A 12,942-nucleotide genomic window follows, 5' to 3' on the forward strand; every position below is an offset into this window, starting at 1 on the left:
GCTGCCATTCTCATACTATTTACACCAGGGTCCCCAAACATTGCAGTGAGTTAGTCACTGGTTGACAATATTTCAAGGTGTATAGTGGAGCCACCAACAGCACCCCAAACCTTTCACTGGGGGACTACGGTTAAGGATTTGAAAAAATGAGAAGAGCCACCAGCAGCCAATCAGTTGACCCTTTTAAATTTTCATTGGTTTATATTTAAACTGTTGCTTTTCTCACAGCATTAATGGCATGGCCCCCACACTGCAAACTTGGGGGCCATGGGACAATTTCACTCTTTGATTTTAATAGGGAAAATGCTGCCATTTTTACATGCTTGATGCCAGGGTCCCCAAACTTTGCAGTTTGTCGCTGGGTGAATAAGGCTTCAGTTTAGATAAGATAGAGCCACCAACCATCAATCAGATGTCACTCATTGACTTTCAAATAGGAAATTGAAATTGCTTCCATTCTGACACAATTAAAAACAAGGTCCCCAAAGTTTGTGCAGTGTTTTTACTATTTGACTGGGGTCCAAGGTTAGAAAAACTGGGTGGAGCCAACAACAGCCAACCAGATTTCACCTACTGAATTATTTTGGTTTCAATTTAAAATACTGCCATTCTCATACTATTTGTAGGTCAGTAAGTCTGTATCAGCTAGAAAACTGTGCTTGACCCTCCCTTTTGTGAGTTTCCAGATTATGAGCCTTCAGCATATGGCTACGATGCCGCTGGCACTGTCCACTTCAGTAACAGAGCCGCATCCACTGCGGGAGGACTGGGCATGCAGAGGTGGGCAGCACTATTCATGCTGTTGCTGCTCAGTCCTTTCCAGCAAACTACAACTGCAGCTTTGTTTTCCCTGTAACTGCCTGCTCCTGATAAAATACTGTTCCACAACAGCAGCTCCAGCTTTGTTTTTCCTGTAACTCCCTGCTCCTGATAAAATACTGTTCCACAACAGCAGCTGCAGATTTGTTTGTCACGTAACTCCCTGCACCTGAGGATGAACTGTTCCATAAAAGCAGCTGCAGCTTGGTTTGTTCTGCAACTCCCTGCACCTGAACATATACTGTTCTACAACATCTGCAGCTTTGTATTCCCTGCACCCTCCCTGCACCTGAACAATTACAGTTCCACAAGAGCAGAGAGAGAGAAGGGAAGAGTCACCTTTCTGCAAGGAAATTATCCTGAGTCCAAATCAGAAGGAATGGATTTGAATGTTCTCCAGTTGCCCAGTTAAGGTCCACCATGAATCCAATAGTTGAACACTGCAGATAACAGGTATCCCCAGCAAATTTTTAAAGAACTTGATCTTCTGACAAAATAAGTAAAACATGCACTGTCCTGAACAGTTCCTAGGTACCCTGATATGTAGCAGCTCTTATTGCTACAGAAAGGTCTAAAGCAAATATTGATGTCGTTTTAAGATTTGTGTAATTATTTTGGCTCTTGTTAAGGCATTTTTGGGCATTTCAGATAATTTGCATTTACAATCACAAAGTGCTAGAAGGCAAATACAGGATATAAAAGCAAAGCTTCCTGTTTATGTTTTAATCAATTAGTTGAATTGAATAATTGAATTGAATACAATAATTAAGATAGAAAATGTATAAATTTCGAATTGCATATTCTTTGGCAGAAACGGGCCAAGATGCATTGTTACTAAAAGTAATACTACTTGGCCTCTTGTCCTCCCCAACTACAACCCCCTTTCACCATACGCTGATCACCCTCTACTTGCACATTCAGACTGCACAGCTATGCCCACCACTTGGTACATACACATGCTCCTCACCACTCACTCTTTCTCCCTGTCAATCAATCCATTTTTCTTGTCCCACCATTAACTGCATCTGAGTCCCAACCCTGTTCCTTAGTTTTCCTGAGGATCTCTATTTAAAATATTCAATATATTTGATAAAATCTTTGGTAAGAATTAAAAACTGCACTGTATATCTGTTTGATGGTACAGTTTTAGAGAATAATAATTGTGCTGCCTCAGCAGTTAAAGTTATCAGGGTTAAAATATATACGTTTAATTGCTTATGTTTATGCATACCTATTGTTATGCTGCCACCTGCTGACCAAGGCTGTATTGCAAGCTCTGTATTTCCTTGTTTGTAAACCCTCCTCCTATTCCTTCCTTATGTGTGACATCAGTTCCTCCCATCATCCTCTTGTGTTCCTGCCTTCCATGAGTGAGGAGCTACAGCTCAGAGGTTAGGAAGGAAATATTCTTTTTGACCTGCAGCACTTATACATCCACTGCTACATTGTTTATCCACCTCAAATAAAGCAGCTTTGTGGACTACAAGTGTCTGGTGAGTTCAGCTATCTGGCAAAGGTTGCCCTCAGTGGTTGTTACAGCTCCATACAGGCCCAGCAGGGAGGTCTCACGGGGATTCAGCCATTATCTCAGCAATTGGAGTCAGAATAGTCAAAAAGAATAGTAATTCTATAACCTGATGTCACACTGTATGTTCCATCAAGTCTCCACTCACTGGCAAGTCATTTATATTCAATCTGCAGCCAAGATTAATGCAGTCTAACAACTCCCTGCAAGCACATGGTTCTACAAGCACATGCTGTTCCCAGTGAATGTTCAGGACTGTTTTATGCAATTGGATTGTGTTATTGTGCTGCTCAAGCTGCTGTATATACTGCTCTCAGGGTCCTGCTATAACACTGCTGCAGTTTGCCCCACACTCCTGCCACTGCTGTAACTTTCTTAAAGAGACAGTAACCATTTTCAGCAAAAGTGCAAAATGTCTCAGCAAGGCTCTGTGCATTCATTTTCAACTGAAGCTAAGCAAGTGCACCATGCACCAGAGCTCACAGACATCCAGGGAGAAAACCCCATATATACTGCAGAGCAAAGCGTCAGGCCCAAGCGCATAATAAAACCATCTCAAAAATCCAGAGAAAATTATGAGATTACAAGGGATGAGTTTTCAAGCAATTTATCAGAACTATGGGATAGAACTGTGCAATGCATGTCTGTTCTTTCACATTCTAACAATGACGCAGCCGATTTAAGAGACTGTATAAATCGCTTATCTGCTAACTATGAAAGTTATCAGCGGCTGTCTGCTAAATATACTACCTTCTTAAAGGACACTAATATAGAGGAATCCTCAGCAGAGCTAACCAGATCCGAAGCCTTAGACCAAGAAAGAGTCCTTTTGGTGCAAAGCACTAAGGATAAGGCAGAGCTCAAGATTACACACCTGCAAGAGACTAGGTCTCACAGATCCACATCATCACGGCTCACATCAAGATCTTCCAAGACCTCTCATTCTAGGAAATCCACACTAAGTGACAAGCTTATAGAAGCCCGTGCTAATGCAGAAGCAGTTAAGGTGCAAATTTCCTATGCTAAAAGAGAGGTTAAACTTAAAGCAGAAGTTGCAAAGCAGCAAGCAGAAGTTGCACGCCAGCAATCAGAGGCAGCAGCAGAAGTTGCAAAGCAGCAAGCAGAAGTTGCACGCCACCAAGCAGAAGCAGCGGCAGAAGCTGCACGCCAGCAATCAGAGGCAGCAGCAGAAGTTGCAAGAAAGCAAGCAGAAGCTGCACGAAAAAGGGCAGAAATGGAAGCCGAATTAGAAATTCTTCAAATGGAAAAGGAAAAAGCAGCAGCTATTGCAAGGTTAAAGGTCTTTGAGCAAGCACTGGGAGAATGGCATGAACCAGACTGCCCTATCCCAGCAGAGTCTGAAGATCCTGTTGAACGCACAAGTAAATATGTACTAAACCAGGACTCATCTAATGACAACCAATCAATCTTACAAAATCCAAGGATAACTCCTGCAACTCATAACACAGGTCAGCCTCTTTTACCTGTTACTACTAACACTGCTGTTCCTTACAGTACCCAAACCATGGAGCTGCCACTGCTGACACAGCGACAGACCAACTACACAGACGTAGTCACTCAGCATGAGATGATACCCCCTACCATCTCTCAGGTGAATTCCAGTGACAAACCTCAGTTTAAACTAGAGCCAGCAAGTGCCTTAGAGACCAAACCACTGCTGAATGCTTACGCCACTTCATTTTATCCTGGTTCATCTCACCTTTATACACCGGGAAGCTTATACAACCCCCAGGTTCCACAAGTTACCCAGGCACCAAAGAGTGAGAGATCAGACCTGTCTGACTTTGCCAGGTATATGATACGTCGTGAGCTCATTAACGTTAGTCTCTCAAGGTTTGATGGCTGTCCTGAGAATTATAGAGCCTGGAGATCTACGTTTAAAGCTGCAATTGCTGACCTCAACCTCACAGCCAAAGAGGAACTTGATTTACTCATCAAATGGCTAGGTCCAGAGTCTGCAGATCGTGTTAAGAGACTAAGAGCTGTGCATGTTGACTACCCAGATGCAGGTCTTGCTGCTGCTTGGGGAAGACTTGAACAAACCTATGGTAGCTCTGAAGCCATAGAAAGTGCCTTGTTTAAGAGACTACAATCTTTCCCAAAAATAACCAACAAAGACAATCACAAGCTGCAAGAACTCAGTGACCTTCTGATGGAGCTGGAGTTAGCTAAGGCAGACCCTCGTCTCTCAGGACTCAGCTACTTGGATACTGCTCATGGGGTGAACCCAGTAGTATTGAAGCTACCATATGGGCTGCAAGAGAAGTGGGCCACAGTGGGCTCAAAGTACAAGAAACAATATAATGTATCCTTCCCTCCATTTTCATACTTCTGCAAATTCATCAGCGACTATGCCTGGGTCAAAAATGATCCAAGCTTCAGCTTTAGTGAACCCAACCTTTCTGCCTCATCATCTGCACGGCATGACAACACAGCTACTAAACACAGAGACTTGCGTGGCACTGTGTCTGTGAGAAAGACAGACATCCCTCCTGCTACAAATTCTTTAGCTGACAAAACTTCTGCTGGGAAAACCGAGGATCCTAACCGTCAGTGTCCAATTCACAGGAAACCACATCCACTTAAGAAATGTCGTGGGTTCAGGGCAAGGTCTTTAGAGGAGCGCAAGGAGCTTCTCCAGAAGTTTGGGGTCTGCTATAAGTGCTGTGCCTCCTCAGATCATTTTGCTAAGGATTGCAAGACTGTTATTAAGTGCACTGAGTGCAGCAGTGACAAGCATATTGCGGCAATGCATCCAACACCTCTTCCTGATAGTCCACAGTCTCCAACCCCCATCTCAAATCATGGCGGGGAGGAACAAGGATGTGTTCCTGCTTCAACAAAGATTTCAACTTCATGTACCGAAGTCTGTGGAGAAGGCTATAGTCCCAAATGCTGTGCCAAGGTATGCCTAGTCCGGGTATATCCTGAAGGTCGACCAGAGAAAGCAATAAAGACTTATGCTATGCTTGATGACCAAAGCAACAGATCTTTGGCAAGACCGCAGTTCTTTGAGATTTTCAACATCAAGGGAGATGCAGAACCCTATACACTCAATACCTGTGCTGGTCATATAGAGACTCTGGGCAGGAGGGCTACTGGGTACATTATCTCCTCAATTAAAGGTAACATTCATCTGCCTTTACCTACACTAATTGAATGTGATGAGATACCTAATAACAGGGAAGAGATTCCCACACCAGAAGCTGCATGCCACCAACCCCACTTAAGGCACCTCGCCAGTCAGATTCCTGCCATTGAAAAGGATGCTGAAATCCTGCTCTTGTTGGGAAGAGACATTCTTAGAGTCCATAAGGTACGGCAACAGTGCAATGGTCCTCATGATGCTCCCTATGCGCAAAGACTTGACCTAGGCTGGGTAATAGTGGGCGATGTTTGTCTAGACAAAATGCACAGGCCATCTGAAGTTGACTCCTTTAAAACTCATGTATTGCAAAGTGGACAAGCAACTCACTTCACACCATGCCCACATCATTTTGAGGTAAAGGAGAATCCTAAGTATATGATCCCAGTATCCAGTGTCACTCCCATCTTCTGTGATGACAACTTTGGGGATACAGTGTTTCATACTACAAGTGATGATAACAAAATTGCACCTTCCATTGAGGACAAGGAGTTCATAAAAATTATGGACACTGAATTCTTTAAAGACAACTCTAACAGTTGGGTTGCACCCTTGCCATTCCGCTCTACAAGAATCAAACTTCCAAACAATCATGAGCAAGCCATGTCCAGATTTGCCTCATTGCAGAGAACCCTTAAAAGCAAGCCTGAAATGAAAGAACATTTTATTGCCTTTATGAAGAAAATATTTGACAATGATCATGCTGAACCAGCCCCACCACTACAAGAACACGATGAATGCTGGTACCTACCTTCCTTTGGAGTGTATCACCCACGCAAACCAAAACAAATCAGGGTGGTATTCGACTCCAGTGCCAAATATCAAGGTACTTCTCTCAATGATGTTCTTCTCACTGGTCCCAACCTAACTAACAACCTTGTAGGAGTACTTATGAGGTTCAGAAGGGAGCCAGTTGCAATCACAGCAGATATCCAGCAGATGTTCCATTGTTTTATCGTACGAGAGGACCACAGAAACTTTCTCAGATTCCTCTGGCACCGTAACAATGACATCAACAGCGAAGTAATGGAATACCGCATGAAAGTGCATGTCTTCGGTAACAGTCCATCACCTGCTGTTGCTACATATGGTCTAAGAAGGACTGCTTGTGAAGGTAAATGTGAGTATGGTGCAGATGCTCAACACTTTGTGGAGAGAGACTTCTACGTGGATGACGGCCTTAAATCTTTACCAACAGACCAAGAGGCTATTGACTTACTCAGAAGGACACAGTGTATGCTTTCTGAGGCTAACCTCAGACTCCACAAGATTGCTTCAAACAGTACAGCTGTAATGAAAGCCTTCCATTCTGATGATCATGCCACAGAATTTAAAGACTTAAATTTGGGAACAGATGAGCCACCCATTCAGAGAAGCCTTGGCTTAAGATGGGACTTATTGCATGACACATTTGGCTTCCAGGTTACCGTGGCAGATAAGCCATTTACCAGACGTGGTGTCTTATCAATAGTGAACAGCCTGTATGACCCTCTGGGGTTTGTAGCACCCATCACCATACAAGGTAAATCCTTGCTAAGACAGCTATCAGAGACTGTTAAGGACTGGGATACTCCTTTACCAATTGATAAGCAGTCAAAATGGGAGTCATGGAAGCATTCTTTAAAGGCCCTGGAAGAGCTTCACATACCTAGGTGCTATACTTCAAATTCTCTTGCTGCCAACCAGGAGAGAGAGATCCATATTTTCTCAGATGCATCTACTGAAGCCATAGCGGTTGTGGCCTACCTCAAGGTAAGAGACACTTGTGGCCAACCTCATGTAGGTTTTCTGTTTGGCAAGGCTAAGTTAGCACCAAAGCCTGAGCACACTATCCCAAGGCTTGAACTTTGTGGAGCTGTACTAGCAGTAGAAATCGCAGACTTTATATTGTGTGAGCTAGATATTCAAATTGATGCCGTCAAATTCTACACAGATAGTAAAGTTGTTCTAGGCTACATATATAATCAGACAAGACGTTTTTATGTGTATGTTAGCAACCGCATTGAGAGAATCAGAAAATCCACTAAACCAGAACAGTGGCATTATGTTCCATCTGAACTTAACCCTGCAGATCATGCAACCAGGCCTGTGTCCACAGCTATTTTTGCAGGTACCACATGGTTAGCAGGTCCTGAATTCTTGCTGGATTGCTCAGAGGCTACAACAACTGCAGATGCCTTCCGGCTCTTAGATCCTGACAAAGACTCTGAGATTCGTCCTGAAGTTTCAACCCTTGTCACAAGAGTTAACCAAGGGTCCAATCTGGGTTGCCAACGCTTTGAACATTTCTCCAAGTGGACAAGACTAGTGCTCACCATTACAAGGTTAGTCCACATTGCACGCTGTTATCACACAAAATCCAATGATGCTATGGGCTGCCGTGGCTGGCACTTATGTCATAAATTTACTACTGTAGCAGATATTGCCCAAAGTGAGTTAATCATAATACGCAGTGTACAGCAACATGCCTTTCCTTCAGAATTAAAGTGCATTCTTAATAAGGACAACATTTCCAAAAATAGTCCTATTGCCAACCTGAACCCAGTAATTGACAGTGATAGTATGTTAAGGGTTGGAGGCCGCTTGAACATGGCCACAATACAACAGAATGAACAAAACCCTTTGATAATACCTGGTAACCATCACATTGCCATGTTGCTTATTCGCCATTACCATGAGCAAGTCAAGCACCAAGGCAGACATTTCACTGAGGGTGCTGTAAGGGCTGCAGGACTGTGGATTATTGGGGCAAAAAGACAGATAAATAACATCATCCACAAGTGTGTTCAGTGCCGAAAATTAAGGGGGAAGTATCAACAGCAACAGATGTCGGACTTGCCTCCTGACAGATTAAGCACTGATCCTCCTTTCACTCATGTTGGCCTGGATGTGTTTGGGCCATGGACAGTTATGGCACGTAAGACTAGGGGTGGCGAAGCACACAACAAACGGTGGGCAGTATTGTTCACCTGCATGAGTGTACGTGCAGTACACATTGAGGTCATAGAGTCTATGGATACCTCAAGCTTCATCAATGCCCTTAGGCGATTTGTTGCAATCAGAGGACCAGTGAAACTGTTACGATCAGACTGTGGAACTAACTTCACTGGAGCCTGCAGAGAGTTGCAGTTTGACATCAAGCCTGTCAAGGACTACTTATCCAGTAATGGTTGCTCATGGATTTTCAACCCTCCCCATTCTTCCCACATGGGTGGATCCTGGGAGAGAATGATAGGCATAACACGTAGAATACTTGACTCTATGTTACTGGACTTGAATTCTACAAGGCTCACTCATGAGATTCTTTCCACATTCCTTGCAGAAGTGTCTGCTATAATCAACTCAAGGCCTCTGGTTCCAGTGTCTGCAGACCCAGAATCTCCGGTCATCCTCACCCCAGCCACTCTTCTCACCCAGAAAATTGGAAATGCCCCCATTCCACCTGGTGACTTTGCAGCAGGGAACCTCTACCAAAGCCAGTGGAAGCGTGTGCAGCATATGGCTAACTGCTTCTGGAACAGATGGAAGAGGGAATACCTCACTCTTTTGCAAGGACGCAGAAAGTGGCAAAGACCGACTCCTAATCTGAAGGTAGGAGACCTCATCCTACTGAAAGACCAACAAGCCCAGCGAATTGATTGGCCAATGGGACTCATCACAAAGTGCCTTCCTAGTGAGGATGGTAAGGTACGTAAGGTGGAAGTCAAAATTGTTAAAGATGGCACCACAAAGACTTTCAGTCGGCCTATCACTGAACTTGTACTCATCTTACCCTTTGGGGATTGAACTCTTATTTGCTTCAACACTTAAAGCAAGAGACTCCCACCAATTTCCACTAAGAACCTACTAAGGACATTGGTTATTTTACAATGCCATGTTTATTGCATTGCATGCCTGTTTTCCTCTTTGTTTTTCAGATGACAGGAAAGATCTTCAAGCAAAACCGCTCAATGTTTATTTTGCCTTTTCATAACTGTCGTTATGTTTATTATAATATAGTGGTATCTAAAAATACCAGACGGGGAGTGTGCTGCCTCAGCAGTTAAAGTTATCAGGGTTAAAATATATACGTTTAATTGCTTATGTTTATGCATACCTATTGTTATGCTGCCACCTGCTGACCAAGGCTGTATTGCAAGCTCTGTATTTCCTTGTTTGTAAACCCTCCTCCTATTCCTTCCTTATGTGTGACATCAGTTCCTCCCATCATCCTCTTGTGTTCCTGCCTTCCATGAGTGAGGAGCTACAGCTCAGAGGTTAGGAAGGAAATATTCTTTTTGACCTGCAGCACTTATACATCCACTGCTACATTGTTTATCCACCTCAAATAAAGCAGCTTTGTGGACTACAAGTGTCTGGTGAGTTCAGCTATCTGGCAAAGGTTGCCCTCAGTGGTTGTTACAGCTCCATACAGGCCCAGCAGGGAGGTCTCACGGGGATTCAGCCATTATCTCAGCAATTGGAGTCAGAATAATAATTATAATGATATCGATTTAGGAGATGGACCAGTGTGGAATAATGATATTTTCTTGCAGTTAATTCTTCCTCTCTGTAATGGTCTCTGTTTTTACAAAGGTGAATAAAAGTATAAAACCATTACTACATGTTTGCAGCATCTTGGAGCATCAGAGGACCATGGTGTTTGAAATTGTTGTAGCTGAGTTATGATCCACTGGGTATTCAGCAATAATCAAAAGACATTTTTAAATTGGAGCTGGATGCAAAAACAGTAATAATATACCTATGGAATGCAAGTAAATGGTGGTATTTACAATATCATTAACTACCTGTGAATTCTCAGGAATGCTATATATAAAGGAGTGGCCGAAAGTGACACTTGGAAACCAGCTCTTCTTTATTTGTGTATTATTCATATGTTTTGCCAGCACATCTACCTAGGCCAAAAGGAATTCTGAGAGAGAAATTTCCGGCTCTCAGGGATTCCCCATTGGAGCTGTTATTATTAATGTGTCTCATACCTAAAGTAGCAGGCAACACCCACCCAGGCATCCCAAACTGCTTTACATTTCTAAGATGCTGAAATAACAAACAGAACAAACTCAGTAAATCACCTTTAACTGATATCTTAAAAGCTAGTAAAGGGAACATAAACAATGTTACTGTATTACAACTTCAGTATGCTACTACATATTATAAAGTGGTACACACGCTGGGATCTATAGTCTAAAAACAGGGGCGCTCCGCCAATGAGGCGAGTTGAGGCACTCGCCTCAGACGGCAGCGCCCTCCTGGTTGCCAGGGGCGGCAAAAATGTCGCTCCTTATAACTAAGAGCCGAATTTTCGGTTTTAAACCCGGAAATTCTGCTCTTCTAGTGCAGAGAGTGCAATTGCGCTCTCTGAACTAGCAACGTGGACCACCCAGCCGACCCCCATCTGGTGCTGAAGGTGAGTGCTGTGGGGAGGCGGGGGCGGCAAAAACGATGGCTGCCTCGGGTGGCAAATTGGGTAGGATCGCCCCTGTCTACAAAGGATGTAATGAGAATTCTATGTTTTATGCATTAGTTGCACAAGGCATTTTTTCTCTAGCAGTGAACACTAAGGGGCCGATTCATCAAGAGTCGAATATCGAGGGTTACTTAACCCTCGATATTCGACTGGGAACTAAAATCGTTCGACTTTGAATATCGAAGTCGAACGATTTTGCGCAAATCCTGCGATCGATCGATTAAATCCTTCAAATCGAACGATTCAAAGGATTTTAATCCAACGATCGAAGGAAAATCCTTCGATCAAAAAATCACAGGCAAGCCTATGGGGACCTTCCCCATAGGCTAACATTGACTTCGGTAGGTTTTATCTACCGAAGTAGGTGGTCGAAGTATTTTTTAAAGAGACAGTACTTCGATTATCGAATGGTCGAATAGTCGAACGGTTTTTACTTCGAATCGTTCGAATCGTTCGAATTCGATCGAATTTAACCAATTCGATGGTCGAAGTACCCAAAAAATACTTCGAAATTCGAAGTTTTTTACATTCGAATTCTTCACTCGAATTTTGTACATCTGCCCCTAACATAGGACATCATTCTCATGTTCACTTTATGCTTTATATTTGGCTATAAGTGTGCAGCTATTTCACTAAGGGGCAGATTTATCAAAGGTCGAGGTGAATTTTCGAATTAAAAAAAATCTAATTTCAAGCTATTTTTTTGTGTACTTCAACTAAGGAATAGTCCAAATTCGATTTGAAAAAAAATCGAAAATTCTAATATCGAAATTTATCATGTACTTTATCATTTATCATGTCTCTTTAAAAATTGACTTTGACCATTCGCCATCTAAAACCTGTCGAATTGCTGTTTTAGCCTATGGGGGACCTCCTAGAACCTATTTGTAGTCAATTGGTGGACTTTGAAAAAGTTTTTTTTGGGAATCGACCATAAAAAAAACTTTGACTGAATTCCAGTTGGTGTTTTTGAATTCAAATTTCGAAGTTTTTTCAATTCAAAATTCGACCCTTGATAAATATGCCCCTAAGGGCTAGAATCAGTTCAATGTAAAAAATTAATCTCATGGCTTTTCAACCTCCACTGAATTCTAACAGAATTAGGATATCATTTTGTCAAAAAATTTAAACCTATTTAATAATAGCAAGCTTTTGCATCTGTAATTTGATTTTGGAAACATATTTAGGGATACTGTGGGATGAAATGGCAGCATTTTAGATAAGGGTTTCATATATCCTTTAAATGAACAACCCATGTTCAAAATGAGTCTATGGAATAGTGCTTGTGCCAAACATACAGTACTTTAATGATAAAAAACTATGGGATTTGTAATTTCTTGAGCTAAAAAGGACAAACAGGGAAACTCAAACTACTGCATGTCCCTTGAAAGGTAGATTATTAAATTATAATAATACAGATAATCCCCCTGCATTATGGACATCTGCTAAAAAAAATACCAGTCACAATAAAGGTTGAAGGGAAGGGGTTGTATAGTGGTTATAGGATTATCAAAATCAGTGTGTATAGAGTCATTTCAGCTCAAGAACACAACACAAACCATAGATGTTTTGTGATTGAAACAATAGACAAAAGCATATGTTCAGTACAAGTCATACTCGTTGTTCTTATGTTGGACAAGCAGATATAGTTTGCCTTTAATTAAAAAATGTAAGTTTTAAACACCTGTTCACACAGTGGTTATATTAGTTCCTTCTATTAGAGAGCCATCCACCTGTTCAAAAAGAACATAAATGCAGATTTGCAATACATTTGCTTTGGTGTCTGGTACCAAAGGTTTTGGGAAAATATTGTTGTACAACAAATGAAAGTCAACATTTTTAAACACAATCGCTATATTTTTAGCACCTATACCGGCAATAGCAGGATAGCTATATCTTTGTTGTGAACTTAGGTGACAACAACTGTGACATTATGGGGCTGATTCACTAAGCTCGAGTGAAGGA

The 12,942-nt window shown here is 42.2% G+C and overlaps 1 protein-coding gene across 1 annotated transcript; it reads left to right on the forward strand.

Moving 5' to 3' along the window:
* Window positions 1–2,320: 2,320 nt before the first annotated feature.
* On the forward strand, window positions 2,321–9,100 carry LOC121399321. Its single transcript, XM_041579700.1, has 2 exons — window positions 2,321–7,834; window positions 8,833–9,100. The coding sequence occupies exons 1-2, from the start codon at window positions 2,757–2,759 to the stop codon at window positions 8,957–8,959; spliced, it is 5,205 nt and encodes a 1,734-aa protein (XP_041435634.1). The 5' UTR covers window positions 2,321–2,756; the 3' UTR covers window positions 8,960–9,100.
* The last annotated feature ends 3,842 nt before the right edge of the window (window positions 9,101–12,942 follow it).

This window comes from Xenopus laevis, chromosome 1S, assembly GCF_017654675.1.
Source record: "Xenopus laevis strain J_2021 chromosome 1S, Xenopus_laevis_v10.1, whole genome shotgun sequence".
Taxonomy (NCBI): Eukaryota; Metazoa; Chordata; class Amphibia; order Anura; family Pipidae; genus Xenopus; species Xenopus laevis.